Below are 20,223 nucleotides of genomic sequence, written 5' to 3' on the forward strand. Positions count from 1 at the left end.
GTGAGCGCTAGACTTCTCACAGTACTAGCGTCTGCTGTTCATTGTAGGGGAGTGGGGCAGCCAACCCCACCAGGTTTGCCCCGTGATTACGCGACTGGATTGCATTTGCGACTCGAGCGCGTCGGGCTTAATTGATTTTCAGCTGCCAACGCGACAGTTCACGTTTTGCTTTCTCTTGTCTTCGTCCACCTTCAGGTTGCTCTTTGGCACAAGGAACCTCCAACCTCGATCACCCTTGCTTAGTTTTTGGCAGCTCTTGACACCCTCCATTGGACTTTGACTTTTAGTTTCGAGATATTTAATTGCTCTCAGCTCGACACAAAATGCCCCCTAAGAAGGAGCCCGTCATCAGTGCCTTTGAACGGAAGCGTTTGGAGAACATTGCGGCGAACAATGCGATCCTCAGTGGGATATCAGCGACGGCTGATAAGATCATCCCTTCGAAAGCGACACCCACGAAAACCAAGGCGAAAAAATCTACGCCACGTAAACGCGAACCGACCAAAGTCGCCCATCAGCCCGCCACAAGAAGAAGCACGCGCTTAGCTGGTGTCGACGCTGACAACGACACCCTCAAGCGCAAGTTTGAGGTCGAGGTCGAGGCCGCGGCTGAGAAGGCGAAAGCCAAAAAGCTCCGAGTCAACGGAGACTTGCAGCTAGGAGACATTTCGGTAGAGGGGCGCAAATGGGAAGGCGGTGTTGACGGACTCGGGCTGCTCAAGGGCTTGTCAGTTCGCGGTGCCCAACCTGGTGTCAAAACCTTTGACGAAGACGATGTCGAGGAGACTTCAGATGAGAATCTCAAGGAGCTGAGACTGCGCATGCGCAATCTCAAGATGTACGATAAATGGCCAGTTGCCGGTATGTTGTCCATGATGCATTGGCTCACCCAACTCCAGGTTGACTGACACGAAGCAGACATTAAGATTGTTCCGCAGCGCATCTACTCAATGGGCTTCCATCCAACAGAGGACAAACCGATCATCTTTGCTGGCGATAAGGAAGGGGCCATGGGTATCTTCGATGCGTCCCAAGAGCCGATCAAGACCGAAGATGACGAAGACGAAGAAAGCTACTCTGACCCCGTGATATCAGCATTTAAGACGCACGCTCGCACCATTACCTCTTTTCAGTTTTCCTCCGTCGATGCCAATGCCGTCTACACATCCTCTTACGATTCTTCCATCCGCAAGCTCGACTTGGACAAGGGGGTATCCACTCAGGTTTTTGCCCCGGTCGATGCAGGCGTGGAGCTTCCCATCAGTGCAATGGACATACCGTCGACGGACCCAAACACGATTGTATTCTCGACACTAAATGGTCAGCTTGGACGCCATGACATCCGGACCAAGCCGGCGGATGCTGAGATCTGGCATCTCGTCGATCATAAAATCGGAGGGTTTTCTTTACATCCTCTACAGCCTCACCTTGTGGCTGCCGCATCGCTCGACCGCACTTTAAAGATCTGGGACTTGCGGAAAATACAAGGGACGGGGGATATGCGGAAGCCCGTCTTGCTGGGAGAGCATGAGTCCCGCTTGTCTGTCTCACATGCTAGCTGGAGCAGCGCCGGCCATATTGCGACGTCTAGCTACGATGATACCATCAAGATCTACTCTTTCCCTGATGCGGGCTCCTGGAAAGCAGGCGTCGAGCTTTTTGACGACCAGATGGAACCAGTGCACAAGATTGCCCATAACAATCAAACTGGACGCTGGGTAACCATCTTGAAGCCTCAGTGGCAGAAGAGCCCATTTGACGGGATTCAAAAGTTCGCCATTGGCAACATGAACCGGTTCGTGGACATTTATGCGGCGAACGGAGAGCAACTGGCACAGCTGGACGGCGATGGCATCACGGCTGTGCCGGCTGTAGCGCATTTTCACCCTACATTGGAATGGGTTGCCGGTGGTAATGCCAGCGGCAAGCTGTGCCTGTGGATGTAGCTTCTCTGTGATATCTTAGGAAATGGTTGAAGGGTTGTGTGGCTGGTTGGTTGGCATAGAGTGTGAGACGAGGCGTGCGACGTGATGATACCATGTACAATGCAACGGGAGTAATGTGTAGTATTTTGTATGAGAAACTTTTGTATGACATGGAGTAGGAGAAGGCAGAACTTGGAATAACTATATATATACAATGCTGGGCTACCAACATATGTCATCCGAAACGGCCTCGATGGCTGTTGGCCCCATCATCTGCTCATGCACAATGTGCGGCGGAGCAATCAATGCTGACGCGGCCGAGATACAGGGTGTGGGAATTCTGTCAATGATATTTCAAACCCATAGGGGGACTTTCCAGTTTCCCGTGCCCAGCTTCTAAATATCGGAAACTTTCCTAATCTCTGTCTCGCATGTGACTCCATCTCATGGAGACACAAAGGCGAACATGGGCTTTGGGGCTGGCGTCATGCGGTCCCACCGCTGGGCTGCCTATCGATAAGATAAGCGCAATCTTTCAACCATCAGGTACCTACCTATCCAAGGCAGCCTTGGGTGGACCCGAACAAGAATATCAACCCATCAAGAGAGAGGATTTGGCATCGGGGAGCATCTGATGCCATGTCGCCATAACCACAGCTCTGTAGCTCAAGCCATCACCTGAGTAACCGCGAGATACTGCGTAAAACACGGAAACCTTGGAAAACGGCATTTGACAAGATCCCGGGTCAAAGTCGCGGCGGCTGTGGATTCCCTGCGCACCCGCTAAGCCCAATGCCGTCAAGGCACCCACTTGGCAGCAGACGCCCTGTCATCACCGTTCAGTGCGTGCATCAATCAACTCGGACCGCCTCGCTGTGCTCCGTCAACATCCGACACCTACCTTAGCACAGCGACCAGCGACACAACGGCGGTCCCTCTCACTGGCCAACCTCTTTTTTTTTTTTTTTTTTTTTACCTCGTACCGCACATCTGTACTCCCCTAGAAACACAACTCCATCTTGTACCTATCCAGACTTTATTGACCGGTGATGCCGTGATGCCTCATCCCCCAGCTCCGACCAACCCCACCTGATAAGCCCTACGGTTCGGCGCTAGGCTCCCTTGGCTTGTATCGCTGCCATCACCTGCCATCAACCACCTATCCACCATCCCCCAGCCTAGACCGCTGTCTGCCAGCCTGCAGAACGGTGTCACCTCTTCTCCAGGCATCCGACCGTCTGGTTCTTCCAATCTCTCTTCCTGCCAGCTGCGGTACGGAACCCTCGTTCATCACGGTACAAAGACAAGTGCATAGGGTTCCATTACGACAGCCTCGCTTTACCCGTCTCTTAGACGGTAGCAGTCGTCCACCATGGCTACTCCCAGTCAGTCAACGTCGTCTGCCGTTGCAGTTCCAATTGCTCCAGTAGAGAATACAACTGCTCCCTCTCCTGCCCCCACGAGCTCCCAGTCAGCCGCCCTCTCCAAGTCACAACACCTCGCCCACCCCCCTCCATCATCGGCCGTAAGAACACCGAATGCCGCCAGCCACGACGAGCGCACAGTGCGCCGCGTTTCACGAAAACTCCAAAAGAAACGCCATGACGACGAACACACTCCCACCATGGAGCTCCCCGAATCACTGAAACAACAAGGCGACCATGCTGATAGCGATGAGGAAGTACTGCGGCCCGAGGGCTATGGCGGCGGCATGTTTATGAACATGAACCAGAGCATATTCGGTCTGATAGCAGCAGCCGGTAGCCAAGCCGACTTTGGCGATCGCTTCGAAGGCCAGAGCTCGGACGAAGACGATAACGACGTCGAAAGGGAAAATCCGATGGCCATGACCATTGCTGGGCACAAAGCCTTGCACCACAAGCCCTCCAAAAGTTTGAGCAGCCATCTTGCTCAGTCGACAGTGTTGAGGAAACATGGCGCCACCTCGAACAAGGCTGAAAGCAAGCATCGTAGAAAGATATCCGAGAGCCGTTTATTGCGCTCTGTGCCTGGCCTTTCCAAGTTGACTTCCAGGGCCAAGTCAAGCCTAAAGCCGCCGAAACCACAGGACGCAGAGACCGAAAAACCGGGCGAGATGGATGACAAAGTCGAAGAAGCTTCTGCTTCTCAACCAGCTTCTGAGGTCACGCCTACGATCGAAATCACCAGGACCGAAAGTCGACAGACAGCACCGGTTATGAGCCGGATGCTGGAGGCGCGCGCGCAAATGGCTGCACGACCAAGCTTCGATCTGGAGAGGCCCTCGGGTGAACAAGCACACAGGCCAGAAGCTGGCGAAACAGGACCAACAGAACTGGCCAAGAGGCTCCAGGAGATCTTCCAGTTTGATACCCCAGAAGAAGTCATCAATGGTGGGTGACACGGATCCAACAGGAGGACATTAATAATTGGGGCACTGACTAACGGAGAAACCATGCAGAATTTCCATGCTGGCTCCTTCAAAATGTATTACTCCAAGGATACATGTATATCACGGCCGGCCACGTTGCCTTTTACGCATACCTGCCCAAGAAAGCCGTAAGACTCGTCCTGTTTCGTCAGTAACACCCCCGAAGCTAATGATACGTAGAATGAGGTGACAAAATCTGGATATCTTGCCAAGTGTGGCAAGCACAACCCCAAGTACAACCGCTACTTCTTCAGGCTCAAGGGAGATGTCCTGTCGTATTACAGAGACACCCAAAACCTATACTTTCCCAGCGGCCAAGTCGATCTCAGATACGGCATATCCGCAGAGATCACCGACAAGGACAAGGAAGGTGTCAACTTTACCATTGTGACCCACAAGAGAACCTACTACTTTAAAGCCGACAGCTCGTCTAGTGCCAAGGAATGGGTCAAGAGCCTGCGCAAGGTGATCTTCAAATCACACAACGATGGCGACAGCGTGAAGATCTCGTTGCCCATCGCCAACATTCTTGATGTGGAAGAAACCCAAATGTTGGGTTTCGCCGAAACGTGCAAGATACGAGTCATTGACAACGATGAGACATACGCCATCGACGAGGTATGCCTCCTGATTGTTTGTGCTGTCATGTCGAGACACTGACCAATGATGACCATCAGTATTTCTTCTCCTTCTTCAGCTTTAGCGAAGAAGCCATTGACGTTCTCAAGACGCTCGTGGAGGGTTCTTCCTCGCAAACGCCAGGACAGAATGAGCTCGATGAACCTGCCTCGGAGGCACAGTCGAAGCGAACCAGCACGAGCGGCAGTCGTGAGCAAGTGCTCAAATCACTCAATACCCGTGGAGGCAAGATTACCCAGAGCATCAAAACCACGCTGTCGCCCATCTCGCCAGGACAACGTTCACCGAGCCCGCGCCCATGTCTCGACGGGCCCCGCACTAGTTTTGATGGGTTTCGGCCTTTCAGCAGGCGAAGTGTTGATGTCAGCCGCGACGATATCCGCGGAAAGTCCCCACGTCGAAGCTTTAGCGAACGCCGGACTTCCTTCCACAGGCGCCATTTGTCTGAGAGCGGGACCGATCACGATATGGAGAGACAAGAAGGCAGTGATTCTTATGTCCAAAGCATGGAGGACCCCAGCCAAGCGAGCATGTCTGGACTGATCGTCTCCGGAAGCAGCGAAGCCCCTTCGGCAAGCCAGATCCTTAGAGGGAGTGAGGTCTTTCACAACCCAGCCATCCACAGGTCGGCCTCAGCACCCCGCGCGCGGAATGAGGCAGCCGTGCCCGAGGCGCCAGGAACAGTCAAGGCCTCACGGCCCCCATCGATTTCAGCTCAGAATGGTGAAACGGAGGGAAATCAGGCCATGCCAACGCTGCAGAACACTGCCACAGTGGGGACCTTCCCCTTCAAGGGTGCTGGTGCGCTCATGGGCTATCTGGATAGACAGTCCAGGAGGATGAGCAATCTCCTCGCAACAGAGTCTATGGGATATGTTGAGAAGGTATCAGGTATGTGGAAGGGCGGCAAGAAACACTATGACGAGCCTGCCGGCTTAAGAACCGATGAAGAAGATGCTGAAGACAACCCCGATGAGCGAGCCACCCATGAAGCCCGGTTCAGGGAACACTTTGCCCTGCCCAAGACTGAGAAGCTCCAGGCTGCCTACTATGCGCACATGATGCGCGTACTTCCGCTCTACGGCAAGATCTACATCGGTAATCGTCACTTTTGCTTCCGCAGCCTGCTGCCAGGCACCCGCACCAAGCTTGTCCTTCCGCTCAAGGATATCGAAAATGTCGATAAAGAGAAGGGCTTCCGGTTTGGCTACGCCGGTTTAGTGGTGGTGATCCGTGGCCATGAAGAGCTCTTCTTCGAGTTCAACCGGGCCGAGATACGTGATGACTGCACCATCACGGTTCTGCAGAACCTGGAGGCGACCCGATATGTTCGTGATTCGGGTCTGTTGGACAGTGAGGATGCAGAAGATGCGCAGGCTGCTGTGGCGGAGCGGGATGCCCTCCGGGAGGCCCGGAACGAGGAGTTTCCACATCATGAGGTCAAGCTGCCCCATGACGCCCATTGTGTCTCTGAAGCGCCGACCATTTTGTTTGATGATCCCAAGGCTTCCATCCTCAACTTTAAGCCCAGCAAGTCCATGAAGATCACTTGTCTTACGATTGGGTCTCGTGGAGATGTTCAACCCTATATTGCCCTTTGCAAGCGACTGATGAAGGATGGCCATCGTCCCAGGATTTGCACTCACGCCGAGTTCCGAGACTGGATCGAGAGTCATGGGATTGAGTTTTGCCCTGTTGGTGGTGACCCAAGCGAGCTGATGAGGCTCTGCATTCAGAACGGCACCTTCACCTGGGCATTTCTCAAAGAGGCGAACTCGACGATGCGTGGCTGGCTTGACGACCTTCTTGTCACGGCTTGGGAAGCGTGCAAGGGCAGCGACCTCTTGATCGAATCACCCAGTGCCATGGCTGGCATTCACATCGCAGAGGCTCTTGGCATCCCATACTTCCGCGCCTTCACGATGCCGTGGACCCGCACTCGCGCCTACCCCCACGCCTTCATCATGCCTGGACAAAAGCTTGGAGGAGCCTACAATTACGTGACCTACACTCTGTTTGACAATGTGTTTTGGCAAACCACCGCCAGTCAAATCAACCGGTGGCGCAACGTCTGGCTTGGGTTGCCAAACACGACACTTGACAAGCTGCAGATTAACAAGGTCCCGTTCTTGTACAACTTCTCTCCGTTTGTGGTCCCACCGCCCATTGACTTTAGTGACTGGATCCGCGTCACCGGGTACTGGTTTCTCGACGAGGGCAACGAGAACAAGTGGCAACCGTCCAAGGAGCTGCTCGACTTCATCGACAAGGCCCGGGCAGACGGCAAAAAGCTTGTGTACGTTGGCTTTGGGTCTATTATAGTGCCTGACCCGGCCAAGATGACACAAGAGGTGATTGATGCTGTGCAGAAGGCGGATGTCAGATGCATTCTGAGCAAAGGCTGGAGTGACCGGTTACCTGGCTCGGGGGATGAAAAGGTTCCTGGTCCTGAAGAGGCCAAGGTTGAGCCACAGCTGCCGGAGGAGATCTTCCAGATCCAGTCAGCACCTCATGACTGGTTGTTCAAGCAGATTGATGCTGCTGCTCACCATGGGGGAAGCGGAACTACGGGTGCCAGTTTGCGGGCTGGCATTCCCACGATTATCAGGCCATTTTTTGGTGACCAGTTCTTCTTTGGAAGCCGGGTTGAGGACTTGGGAGTGGGAATCTGTCTCAAGAAGTGGGGGGCGAATTCTTTTGCAAGGGCGCTGTGGGAGGCTACGCACAGCGAGAGGATGATTGTGAAGGCGAGGGTGTTGGGGGAGCAGATTCGAAAAGTATGTTTCACACCGACTGCCCTATGTATACACTCGCGATGGTTACTGACAATGGAATTTAGGAAAATGGAGTTGACACAGCGGTCCAGTGCATCTACCGCGACATGGAATATGCCACCAATCTCATCCGGTCCAAGATGGGTAAGAACCATGCTCGGACAGGTGAGAATGTCAGCATGACGGAGGCCAACCTCAACAACGAGGATGAGGAGGAGAGCTGGACCTTTGTGGGAGACTCGGACACGGTCGAAGACTTGAGTTCCGAGGCTCTCATGAAGACGGTAGCCGATCTCAGAGACCTTCAAGCTTATCATGGCGACAATGCCGACAAGACTCAGGGTAATACCGTGGTAGGGGGCGCGGTGGGCGCTGGAGTGGAGACGGTGAAGGGGAAGGGGGTGAGTTAATTGTGCTGTCTGTGCGGTGATTTGGATCTGATGTTTTGCGATGGTTTCTTTCCTTGGTTTGACGCACAGCTCTTGTTTCTTTGACAATAACATTCGTCCTGTGGCTTGGTGAAAGTTTTTGTACCTACCTACATGGCAAAGAGGCCTGAGATGACTGTTTGTTTTTTTTGTTTTTTTTCCTCTTACAGGTTCAGATTTGGAGGTGGTTGTTTGGATAAACAGAGGAGGGGGAGGGCTAGCAACCGGGCGTTTTTGGGTTTCCTATTTTTTTTTTTTCCTTTTACGACGGGGAGATGATGCCTTTTTTCAACGCGCAATGGTAAATAATGAACGACATCGGAGCATAATGAGGCAAGACGATTTCAAGAGCAGGGCTTACAGCACCTGCCCTCGGTTGAGATGAAACAGATACAGAGATAGGAGATACAAACTTTGATAGAGGGTGCCGACGGGGGAGAGACTGGATATTTAAGTAAGAGGGGCAAAGGGCTTCTTAATGCTATCGAGTCTTTCCTATAGGTACTATTAGTGGACATATGGGTGGTGGGAGGTAATGAATTGTAAACATCTCTTCAGAGTGAATGTTGGGTTTTGTTTGAGTGATGGTTTATGTGGTATTTTGAGCAGAATGGATATGTGATGTACACAACTTACGAAAGAATCTTTTGAGACAAAATGTAAAATGCAGCAAAAGACTTTACCTGATATATGTATATGTATGTAGATGTTGGTTTTGTTTTTCTAGGTTCAGAAATAAGAGGGGAATGAAAATTTGCAACGCCTAGACTATTTCCAGTTCATGATGCCAGACATGCAAACACATATGGAGACCTTTTCGAAGCCGCCTGAATCTTGTTGATTTGGTGTATAACTGTAGAAAAATGACATGACCGGGCTCTTGAAATGCTCCCAGTTGTAGATTTCATTCCTTCAACTATGTTGAAGAGGTCAAGACACTCGGAGATGCTCCAGATGTTTCAAAAGCCAGATATATATCCATACAAGAAAGGCCTCACACAGACCAAAGAACCTGGCCGATACGTGGATGACAAGTTTTCAATACCCTGATTGTCTTTGACAACGGTTTGCTACCCGACAGATATACCAAACGGCTGGGATGGAACTTTCTTTGGCTGCAGAGTCTTGTGACTGGGCGGAGAGACAAAGACTCATTGATTCTCTTGCTCCTGGGCAGAGCCACCCTTGGTTTGTCAAGGGACGGCTAGAATTAGATAGGTTTCCATGTTTGCCCACGCGCACGGAGTAAAACACGCGGCAAGACCAACTGAAAGCATAGCGATAATTATTGTGAATAGTTTGCACGGTTGGACTGCAACTATTCACATCTCATCCACAGAGGGGGAGAACCAAGGGTGTGATGGATATGTTTTCGCCTCTGGGGGACATGTTTCAGGAGCAGCTTCAGAGGCAGCAGTCGAGTCACTGTGTCAGGAGACCTTGGTGGATGATGACAGACCACGGACAGGGAATGCGGGAGGTGGATGATTGATTGCGTCACGCCACTTTGGCTTTGGATTGGATCAAGAGAGCTTCCAGAAGGTCTGTATTTGACTGGTAGGCTAGAGCCGCACGTTGGAGCAGGTGGAAGAGCTGATCCGAACATATACACCACACAAGATCATAGCCAGTCCAAACTGTTGGAATATGGCCGGCAGAAAGGAATGTATTGACAATGAAGGAGAAAGCGAGTCAGTGGATGAGTGGATGGAATGCATCTCTTCCGAGTTTGAGCCACAGCACCAGCCACAACTGACCCCGCAACCGGGAGAGCAGCAGCAGGTGGTGGTGGAAACTGGCCAACCAAAGGCGGCCTTGAAACGGAGGAGCCCCGGAAAGGGTACAAAAGGGCCTGCCCATCCCGCCCAATCTTGGGGGAAGGCCCCAAGGCCGGTTCCATTGCGACGACGACTCCCATCACTTTTTTTTTTTTACACAATTACATCACCCGGTATCTATTTTTGCTACACAGCCTCCCAACCTTATACACATATCGACACAAGCTGCACAAGCCCTACATTTGTCAACAAGAGCATAGCTTGGTGCCAGTCGAACTTCCACACATCCATCAACAAGTCTACGGATTTAGATACCGTTGACACACTTCTGTCGTTCGGCTTGCTCGTTTTGATATCTCCGGCGGCGCAAAGTGGCTCGAGCGTCTCTTGCTCAGAATTGCGACAGACCAATCAGCATCCTTCTAGAAGCTTGGACCACCCACCCATCTCAGCTGCACGACGCTAGGCCCTGTTTGAACCGATAGCTCCCCACCACCTGCAGCTTCGATTGCTGCAACTGATTGTGAGCTTTCATAGGAGTCGCGATCTAGGACATAAGTTGCGGAAACTTGGCCGTTGTTTGCTTCCTTCCCAACTTCACCACAACGAACCCATCCATCAATACTTGTTCCACGCGTGTCATCGCGCGATGGGTAGAGACAGGAAGCTTCATTCGTAAGGATTTTCCTTCAAAACCACCAGAGCAGCAACAGTCCCTCGAACTAGGTAACAAAAGCTGACCCATCACACACTCGACAGCCGACTACCTTTCATCGACTCACGAACATAAAACCAATCCTTTCAGAACAAACACGCGCACGACCCCCAAACAATGGGGAAAACCAAAACAATTCGGCTGGGTAACCGGCTGCGGTACCCCATCACCATCGTCCGCCTCCTCAAGAACCCCGGCGACACGGTCAAAAAGCAAGATGCGCTTATGGAGTACTCGTTCAAATGGTACAAGGAAGTCGGCGACACCATTCGCGGCGAGACGTGGGAGGAGGAGCAAACCACCTACGCGGACTGGAGCTCGCCCTCGGATGGTACCCTCAACGCCTGGAGCATCAAGGAGGGTCAGGTCATCAAGCAGGACGGGCCCTGCGTGCTGATTGACGAGGACTGTTCCCACGAGATCCAGTTCCAGGGACTTTGCGCCATCTGCGGAAAGGACATGACCGAGGCCAACTGGGCCGCCGAGACGCGCGACACAGAGCGCGCCCCCATCAGCATGGTGCACGACCAGACGAACCTCACCGTCAGCAGCACCCACGCCCAAAAATCGGAGCGTGAGCTGCAGAAGAGATTGCTGGAGAGCCGCAAGCTCAGTTTGGTGGTGGATCTGGACCAGACGGTTATTCAGGCCTGCATTGACCCCACGGTGGGGGAGTGGATGAAGGACCCGACGAACCCAAATTACGACTCGGTCAAGAATGTCAAGACGTTTCAGCTGGATGACGGGCCGCACGCGGTGGTGAGGAAATGTTGGTACTACATCAAAATGCGCCCGGGCTTGGAGGGGTTCCTGAAGCGGATTTCCACCATGTACGAGCTGCATGTCTACACCATGGGCACTCGCGCCTACGCGCAAAATGTGGCGCGTGTTATCGACCCGGAGAAGAAGTTGTTTGGCAACCGAGTTATTAGTCGCGACGAAAACGGCAACATGTACTCAAAGAGTTTGCAGCGCTTATTCCCTGTCAGCACCAACATGGTGGTGATTATCGATGACAGATCCGACGTTTGGCCGCATAACAGGCCCAACCTCGTCAAGGTCACCCCGTACGAGTTCTTCAAGGGAATCGGCGATATCAACGCGAGCTTTTTGCCAAAGAGACAGGATTTGCTCACCTCGGCGCCGTCGACGAATGGTGTCAAGAAGGCGGAGAAGCCGGCCGATAAGAACGCCAAGGCTGTCGCGACAGGCAAGGATACTGATGAGGTGACAAAGGAACAGCTTGAGGAACAGCAGTCGGCGCTGGAGAAGCAGATTAATGAACGACCGCTACAATTACTTCAGGAGAAGCAGGACAAGGAGGATGAGGAGGCGGAGAAGGCTACGGGCCACTCGGATGATAGTGCTTCGTCTCGATCTTCGTCGCCACCACCACAGCGACACAAGGTCCTCCTGGACGACGACAGGGAACTCGAGTTTTTGGAGAAACACCTCACGCAACTACACAAGGCTTACTATGCTAGCTACGATCAAAAGAAGTCGAAGCGAACCATTGGCGAGGATGTACCTGATGTAGGGAACCTGCTCAACAACCTCAAGGCCAAGGTGCTTAGAGGGCATCAAATCGCCTTGTCGGGTGTTTTGCCCCAAAACACGGATATTTACCGGTCAGAAATCGGGCAGCAAATCACCAGCTTTGGCGCCAGGCTTAGGTCGACAGTCAGCAAAGAAGTGACACATCTTGTTGTAAACACTTCTCAGCCAGGAACGGCCAAGCTCAATGCTGCCAGGCGGTACCCTCATATCAAGGTTGTCGGTCTGGAGTGGCTCGCGCAGTGCTTTACTGAGTGGACATCTGTGAATGAGACTCCATATCTGTACTTCAAGGAGGATGCTAATAACGTCGGAGCTGCTCGCCAAGCTGAAGAGTCATCCGATGACAACGATGAAGATATGGGGGGCATTGAGACGGGAAATACCGCGCCCAAGACCCCGCAGCAAAAGATGAATAAGCTGCAAATACAGCTACCCCCTCGAGGTGACGACCAGGATGACGACGACGCAGACGACGATGAAGACGGACTGCTGCCGGATGAGGTGGAGGAAGGACAAATGTCGCCTATCGACGGGCTGAAGACCTTTAACTGGGGGTCGGCCGAGGACGAATTGGCAGAGTTCCTTGCGTCTGGATCGGACGATGACGATGACGACGAGGATATGGACGAGGAGGACGAGGAGGACGACGAAGATTTTGCTCCTCCTGATGAGTCGGAGTCGTCTTCCTCGTCGGAGGAGTCGAGCGCCAGTCGGAAGAGGAGCCGGAGTCGGAGTGGCAGTCCGGCGACTCGAAAGAGGAAGTTGGAGGATGATGTCGGTGATGGGGAAGAGGATGGGAACAACGATGACGAAGGTGAGGAGAACAGCCCTGCGAAGAGGATGAGGAGGATGAAGAGCGCGAGGGGGTCTTCGCTGAGGCACCAGTATGAGGCTGCGCCTGATTTGCCTACACCGGCGGTGACGGGGGATGAAGATGGTGTTGAGGACAAGGTGGAGGAGGAGGGGCAGAACTTTACTGACCTTGACGAGGAGGCTCTGGCGGCTGATCTTGAGGCTGAGTTTGCGGCGGATCTGGAGGCGGAGTTTAATTCCGCGTGAAGGGGTTGATTCTGTTGTACATAGCTATTTACTTGGTATTTTCCACTCTCGGCGGGGGTTCTACGGTTGGGTTTTGGGTTGGTTGGTTTTGGGGGTTGGGGAGGGGGTGGAGGTTGTTTCTTGTGAGCAGGCAAAGCGGGCGTCGTGGCTGCATTGATGCATTTTGGGCAGAGATTCTTTTATTAATTTTCGTTCTTTGTTGTCTTGAGTAAATTTCGGGAGGAAATATACCCCTTACAGCCATCTATCTTTTATTAGGTTCTTCAGAGATGATTTTCGTGTTCTGACAGTGAATGTTGGAAATGGCATTCGAGCAATTGGCCCATCCTGAGCTTGTCCGTGCGCAGATCTGCGATGCCAAGCGTTACGTAATCTTTGTTGCTGAGGCTCCCCGCCAAATAATGGTCCGTGCGCCGAACCCGGTGCTGTCGTCAATTCCAAGCACCTCTGGGGGAAGCTTTCCTGATCGCCGATTGAAGACACTACCCAGACAACACCAACCTTCGCTCGCCCCCCAAGAACCGTCCTCTCGCCGTAACACACGATTTGCTGGGCGGGCACCTACGATTGACGAAGAAAGCGAAAACACTCAGGTACGAGGACGAGTGAATGAATCCAGAGGAGCAGGAGGGCAACAGTTGACGAGGTGGAATAGGGAGGACAGAAACAGAAAGATTGCCCAAGATGCCGCAGGATATGCCGCCTGTTGGGGGGTATGGGGCTGTGCAGTACAAGGTTGGTGTTTTTTCTCTTCCAGAGGGGTGGGGGTGAGGGGTTAGGGCGACAACGATGGATGGACAACGAGGTCGATGATGAGATTGGGATGGGTATTGGGGGGCAGCGGATAGGATTGAGTGGCGGGAAGGGGTAGACGACGGAGAAATATTCTTGAAGGGGATCAATCAGGCCTGCGGAGAGAAGGAAGCGACGGCGGCGGGTGCAAGACTGTTCGGCACTTTGTTTTGCAGTGAGGACCGAAGGACAGAGAGAGACACGGCGGGAATTCAAGAGATAACGAACGCACACAGCTGGTGGTGGAATACTTTGGTTGGGACAAATCATGGGTACATCTGGAAGCCGAAACTACATTGACGACATCGAAGCTCGCACGCAACATGGAAGCGCCTGGATCAAGAGGAGGAAGAACGCAGGACATCAAGACCTGGAGCTGACGTTTTTGGCTTTATAGCGCAACCTCCCCGCCCACGGCCTTTTCCGTCCCCGTAACCTTATCCTCGCCTCGGCAGGCCTGATGGTCTACGGCTGGTACCAGCTTGTTGTGGGTGTCAGAGAGATGAAGTATTTTTTACCTTTTTTTGCCCCTTGTTTCGAAGAAACCCAAAAGACTGATGATTTCCGCCCAGTGAAATGGCCCGCGAAAAGATGTGGGCGCGTATCCACCTCATCCCTATGCTCCAGGCCGAGTGCGACCGCGACCTTGTCCGCAGACACCTGGCTGACCAGGCGAGGGAGAAGGAGCTGTTGGGGGAGAACTTTAAGGTTTACAACTCTGATAGGTATGTCTTTTTTTTTTCTTTTTTCTTTTTTCCATGTGTGGGAAAAGGGTGCTAATATTGAGAGTAGATACGTCCGGCCTACCTTTGCGGCTGTGCCTCAGCATGTTACGAAATAGATGGGAGTCTTGACGATGGGCGGATGGATGTTGGAGGGATACCTAGACTATTACAGAAAAAAAGAGAGTTTATGCTTGTGTTTGAGAGGGTTTGTATATACTTGACGAAGACAATAGAGGGGACACTTACAGACTTGAAGTTCAAGCATAACAAGGGGTAGTGGTGGACAGGGTGTAAGCTCTGAGCCACGCTCAAGCTTGGGGTTTGAGGACTCGAGTCATTCAACCAGGGCATTCCAACCCACCACACACATACCACACTCCACAACCACACAAACTCTTTTGATATGACGTAGGAAAGAGGCAACAAACATCAAATATGGGTATAGCCTCGCCCGGCTAGCTCAATCGGTAGAGCGTGAGACTCTTAAGGAGTACTCCGAAATCTCAAGGTTGTGGGTTCGACCCCCACGTCGGGCTCAATTCCCGTCGGACGATTGATTCGATATTCTTTTTTGACTTTTTCATCTGTTATTTTTGAACCGTGTTGGTGGTGGTTACATCTACCATGCTTCAAGTTTTGCTGCCCACAATCGCCGCGACTTGAAGAGTGTGTTAGCCAGCACTTTTAGCACCTCGCCCAATGAGAGAAGATGGCTAAAGTCGTAGCATCAGGCATGTTTTCTCAAAATCGTCTGCAGAGGATATTGCGTTCGTCCTCTCGGTCATCTTCCTGTGTTCACCTAAGAGACGTGACAAAACTTCAAGAGAACCGGTTTCGGTACTGTAATCCAAACAGAAAAGTGTTCTTGATAGGGGGTGATGAGCAGAACATGAACACCATCAGCGCCGTCAGTCACCCACCTACGATAGAACTTGGACATAAACGTTTCAAATACCTGAGAAATAAAAGCTTCCTTCAATGTGATATAAACAACAAACATGATGCTCTGGTATTTTAACTTTGATCAACAACACGCAATCCAACACCAAACACCCCCCCCTTTACGCAGCCCCCTTAACAACCCTAAAGCCCTCGGAAACCACCTTGGCAATCTCCTCATTCTTATGCTGCAACAGCCCCAGGGCAAAAGCAACATCGTTCCACTGCCGCTCGGTATCGCACCTCGGCAGCCTCGCGGCAAGTTTATCCGCCAGCTGTTTGGCGTGTTTATCCTGTATTTTACTCATTAGCATCATCACCCCTTCATGCTCACCCCTCCCAAAAAAACATACCTTCTCAACAAACCCCAACAAAAACCTCACTATCCTCCTGAAACTCTCCTCATCAATCCTCTGATCGGCACTCAGCAGCGAAAACATGTCCACAAAGTGGTTATAAACCGCATTGTCCTTTGTCGACAGCTCGGTAAAGAACATCCTCGCCAGATCCGCAATCCTCTTGTCCTCATCCTCCAGGCACTTTGCCATCTCCCCCAGCTGGCCCTTGACCTTGACCTGGCCAGCCAGGATCAAAAACGTCAACGTCATGAGACAAGTCCTCTTGACCGACGCGTCCGAATCCGCCAGACGACGATACAAGAAATCAGTATTCTCATCAATAAGATGATTAAAGCACACAGCCATGTCCCCAAGCGCAATGACAGCGTTGGACCGGACCGTCGCGTCGGCGGAGCGCTCCATGATGGTGATTAGCAGAGGGAGATTCGCCTCGCAGTACTCAGACGAGACGCACATCAGCTTGGCTAGGCACAGCGTGGCCGCCTGCTGGAGGTTGCGATCTTTGTACGTGGTGTTGTTGGCGCAGATCTCGCTGACCATGGGGCCAAAGATGGCCAGCAAGGACCGTCCGTCGTACAGGAGCTCACGCTCACGAATGTGCGCCATCGCTTCGGTAAAGTCGTCTTCTGTCGTGCCGCCGATGAGGTCGAGCTCGTCGCCTTCGTCTTCTTCTGGTGCCGGGGCGGCGGCGGATTTCCGCTTGTTGCCGGCTGCTTTGCGCCCGGTCGAGGTGGTGGTGCCGGCAGAGAGGGTCGAAGCATCCTTGGCGGCGGCGGCGGACTTTTCCTTTTCTTGCTTGCGGCGCTTGAAATCCAACTCGCACAGCTCAAGATGTACAATTTGTTTGATGGCGACATGTCCAACGATGAACAACAGCTGCGAAAGAGCGACGGTGTTGTCCTTGTTTTGTTTTTTGGAAGGGGATTGTGGTGGCTGGCTGGACCCGGGAGGGGCTTGTGTCGGGGGAGCCAGAAGGGTTGGATCACCCTCCTCACCATCCTGAGTAGCCGGTGGACTCGCACTTGACAAAGGGACCGATTCATCCCTCGATGTTGGCCTGGACGCCTGCGACGAGAAAACAGACTTGGTCTTGCGCCGGATAATCTCCGAGCACAGCACATCCGGATGTCTTGACAGAGCATAGATAGCATTAATAGCCTGCTCAGCAACGCCATACCACTCCTTGCTCTCGGTAGAAACCTCGGTGATGGCAGCCAGCCGGGCAAGAACAGCATGGTCGTTAGACAGCCTGGAGAACTTGATGGCAGACTCCTTGGCTGAGCGGCCACTTGGGTTGATACGCCTAAGAGCAACACAAGTAAACTTGGCAAGCTGCAAGTCGGCACGGCCGTGAGACCCGAGACCAGTGCGCAACATGGTTTCCATCTCACCCACGACAATCTCTGGGCTGGCAGTGGCCAGCATACCGAGCACAATGATGGCGCCCCTTCTCTGCTTGCGCGAGATCTCCCTCTTCTGGACACCGTACACCTGCCAGAGCTTGGCAATCACAATCTCGGAAATCATGCCCTGCTTCATCATGGTAGCCAGCAACTGCTCAAGCGAGGTGAGCTCAGCAGGAGTAGCACCAAAAGTCAGACTGATCATGTTGCGGGCAATGTAGTTGGCCGCATCGTTGGGGCTGAAGCTGTCGGGCGCCTCAAAGAAGAGACGCTTGTAGCACTCGATGAGGTGAGTCTGCACACCCTTGCCCTCGTCGCTGTTGCCCTTGGTCCAGATCAGTCTCAGCATGCGCCGGATGCCAACCTTGTTCTGCTCGATATTGTAGGCATCGCCAATCTCGAAGAAGTCCATGGCCTCAATGACCTCGCTCTTGTTCTTGGAGCCAAGAAGCTGGCAAACGGTGGTGGTGGCCTCGTGAAGAACATCGATAAACTTGAGCGCCTCGCTGTAGTATCTCTTGGTGAGAGTGAGCTTCTCGATAGCCTCTGATGTGGCAGCCTCTTCTTGGGCTTTGCGAATGGCGGCCACCTTTTCCTCCTCGGTCATTTCGGCAGGCGACTTTTGTGATGGGTCGAGCTGTGTCGCGTCAATCTGGGTGGCATCGTCGAGCAGTCCGGCATCCACGGTGGTGTTGGCGTTCCCGTCAAGGCCTGGCGCATCAACCGGAGGCTTCAGAGCATCAAGCTCGGCATCCACCTTGTCCAACCGTTCCTGCCAATCCTTTCTCGCGAGCTGTGCACCATGAAGCGCGGTGAAGGGATGTGTCCTAATCAGCGCGCCCAGCAACTTGATGGCGTTCCTCCTGACGTGACTACTCTTGTCCTCCAAACTCTGGCAGGCCAACTCGGCGGCTTTTTGTCTCCTCTTGGGAAACTTTTGCTCCAGCTCACAAATCTTGAGATAGACTTGCATCGTCCTGCAACGGCAGTAGGGGTTAATATCCAAGAATCTTTCCTCCAACACATCGAAAAAGGCATTCATCTGTGACTTGTGGTTCTCTCCTCTTTCATCCGACTTGCTGAGGTAGACAAGCATGTTTCCAAACACTTCGATGAGGGCGCTACGGAGGGTGTGCGATTCACTGTCGAGCTGCTTGGCCAACAGAGTGACTTGCTTAATGATCAGTCTGGGGGCCAGCTCGGACAGCTTGACCATGAAGGTCGAAACAGATTTTGGTCCCTTGTTGTCATTGCTGTTGAACTCCTTGTTGCTCAACTCTCTCAGAATCTCATCTGCCAGCTGTGGGTAGTCGTATTGTTCGGCCAGGATGTGGAGCAGCTCGGCCATGGGCTCCGAGAGATGCTCGAAATATGTGAGATTTTGTACAATGGAGATTTGGGCGGCTATCACGGTCAGAAATGGACTTGCACGCACCGTCATCAACAAACTCACCATAAGCATGCCCGTGATGCTTGACGGCCACACACAGCACCTTGAAGGTGTGCATTCGGATGCTGGTATTTTTAACCCGCTGCTCGCTCTCGAGTATCATATAAACCGGGCGGGTTAGCAGGGAGATGAAGGTGTCGCGCTCCGAGGTTGTGAGAAAGATCTTGCCCAACTTTAACCGAAGAACCTTACACATGGTGTTGAGGGCAATCTCGAGCTGTGTCGAAGAGTCCCAGCTGCCGTCCTTGCCGACCTCCTTCCTGCCTTTTGGCTTGCCTCGGCGTGCTGGCATGTTGGTGGAGGACTTTTCCGCCGCCTTGGTCTCGACGGCGGCGATCGTCCACTGAAGAAGAAAGCCGTACATCTCGAGAAGCATCTTGTGGTGGGCGATGAGTTCCTGTTCGTCAGATTCGAGGTCATGGTGGATGACATCGGCCTCGGTGGCCATGCCGGAGGTGATCAAGTCAAATATCTTGCTCAGAGCATGGGCGGAGAGATAGGATGTGTACCTGGATAGTTTAAACAGTTCAGAAACAGGTTCTTTCATACGACAAGCTGGCGCACCGGGATCTGGTGGACGGGGCTCCTTGGAAGGAGGCGTTCCTGCCATCATCAAAGAGGAGAAGGAGTTGTTGGGAACAAGCGAAGAAGAAACAGGGGAAATGGGTGCACACTTTAGTAGGAACTGTAATGAATCGAAGATACTGCTTCTGGTGATGGCATCTGGGTTTTCGGCGACGGCATCCACAATGGGATTTAGCACCCCGTTGATGATGGCATTGTCCGAGAGGGACTCGGGGTCATTTTCGCAGTCAACCAGCGCGCTGTCGGCCTCGGGGGTTGGAATGGCCGCTGGATCGCTCATGTAATGCTTGAGCGCATCGTTGATATCGAAGCTGACGCTGTCCATGGTGGACAACGGCGGATAGGAGAAGTATCGCGGTGCGCGGGGTTATGTTGTGGTGGTGGTGATGATCGGGTCGCAATAGCAGAGTACAGGAACAGGATGATGTTCTTTCGCTGACAGGTCGTTAATTCGTAAAAGCTATCGTTTCCGTCGTCGCTGTTGTCGTCTGGCGGCCAGCAGGCGCTCTCGGTGCTCTGTCGTCGGGTGTCGTCGCTGTCGCAAAAAGTCAAGTCCAAGTCTGGGCGCAACACAACACAACACAGCGGCAGTTTCCCCCCTCGTTTGCGATTTGTCGATTTTCCGGTGTGGGGATCCCCTGGCAACTGCCCCAATTGTTTGTTGACTTTGGTGGGTTCCCTTCTG

At 52.8% G+C, this 20,223-nt stretch overlaps 5 protein-coding genes and 1 non-coding gene across 6 annotated transcripts; 5 read left to right on the forward strand and 1 right to left on the reverse strand.

The window, feature by feature from the left end:
* Window positions 1–106: 106 nt before the first annotated feature.
* On the forward strand, window positions 107–2,155 carry QC764_506590 (uncharacterized protein). Its single transcript, XM_062947915.1, has 2 exons — window positions 107–861; window positions 919–2,155. The coding sequence occupies exons 1-2, from the start codon at window positions 324–326 to the stop codon at window positions 1,944–1,946; spliced, it is 1,566 nt and encodes a 521-aa protein (XP_062799375.1). The 5' UTR covers window positions 107–323; the 3' UTR covers window positions 1,947–2,155.
* A 284-nt stretch (window positions 2,156–2,439) lies between these two features.
* Window positions 2,440–8,845, forward strand: ATG26 (Sterol 3-beta-glucosyltransferase). The gene is given in 6 exon segments (XM_062947914.1): window positions 2,440–2,582; window positions 2,591–4,297; window positions 4,366–4,463; window positions 4,516–4,953; window positions 5,013–7,751; window positions 7,814–8,845. Coding segments are annotated over 5 exon segments (4,620 nt in total). The 5' UTR covers window positions 2,440–2,582; window positions 2,591–3,297; the 3' UTR covers window positions 8,159–8,845.
* A 1,941-nt stretch (window positions 8,846–10,786) lies between these two features.
* On the forward strand, window positions 10,787–13,285 carry fcp1 (CTD phosphatase Fcp1; the record flags this gene model as incomplete). Its single annotated transcript, XM_062947913.1, has 1 exon — window positions 10,787–13,285. One exon carries the CDS (start codon window positions 10,787–10,789, stop codon window positions 13,283–13,285), a length of 2,499 nt encoding a protein of 832 aa, XP_062799377.1.
* A 684-nt stretch (window positions 13,286–13,969) lies between these two features.
* QC764_506560 (uncharacterized protein) lies at window positions 13,970–15,179 on the forward strand (the record flags this gene model as incomplete). Its single annotated transcript, XM_062947912.1, has 4 exons — window positions 13,970–14,020; window positions 14,475–14,584; window positions 14,650–14,802; window positions 14,870–15,179. The coding sequence occupies 4 exons, from the start codon at window positions 13,970–13,972 to the stop codon at window positions 14,916–14,918; spliced, it is 363 nt and encodes a 120-aa protein (XP_062799378.1). The 3' UTR covers window positions 14,919–15,179.
* Window positions 15,180–15,251: 72 nt separating this feature from the next.
* On the forward strand, window positions 15,252–15,338 carry QC764_0082960. The gene has a single exon. It is a non-coding gene; the product is annotated as a tRNA-Lys (tRNA).
* Window positions 15,339–15,704: 366 nt separating this feature from the next.
* On the reverse strand, window positions 15,705–20,184 carry cnd1 (condensin complex non-SMC subunit Cnd1). The gene is made up of 3 exons (XM_062947911.1): window positions 18,957–20,184; window positions 16,095–18,907; window positions 15,705–16,034 (listed from the first exon to the last, which is right to left on the reverse strand). Exons 1-3 carry the CDS (start codon window positions 19,861–19,863, stop codon window positions 15,864–15,866), a joined length of 3,891 nt encoding a protein of 1,296 aa, XP_062799379.1. The 5' UTR covers window positions 19,864–20,184; the 3' UTR covers window positions 15,705–15,863.
* Window positions 20,185–20,223: the final 39 nt, after the last annotated feature.

Source organism: Podospora pseudoanserina, chromosome 5, assembly GCF_035222485.1.
Source record: "Podospora pseudoanserina strain CBS 124.78 chromosome 5, whole genome shotgun sequence".
In the NCBI taxonomy this organism is placed as follows: domain Eukaryota; kingdom Fungi; phylum Ascomycota; class Sordariomycetes; order Sordariales; family Podosporaceae; genus Podospora; species Podospora pseudoanserina.

Bases quoted from the DNA above. Each gene is read 5' to 3' on its own strand.
- cnd1 (XM_062947911.1), bottom strand. From the start codon at position 19,863: ATGGACAGCGTCAGCTTCGATATCAACGATGCGCTCAAGCATTACATG. The intron at 18,908-18,956 runs GTGAGTTTGTTG...TGACCGTGATAG, and splicing joins GCATCACGGGCATGCTTATG to CCGCCCAAATCTCCATTGTA. The intron at 16,035-16,094 runs GTATGTTTTTTT...AGTAAAATACAG, and splicing joins TGTTGGGGTTTGTTGAGAAG to GATAAACACGCCAAACAGCT.
- QC764_506590 (XM_062947915.1), top strand. From the start codon at position 324: ATGCCCCCTAAGAAGGAGCCCGTCATCAGTGCCTTTGAACGGAAGCGT. The intron at 862-918 runs GTATGTTGTCCA...GACACGAAGCAG, and splicing joins CGATAAATGGCCAGTTGCCG to ACATTAAGATTGTTCCGCAG.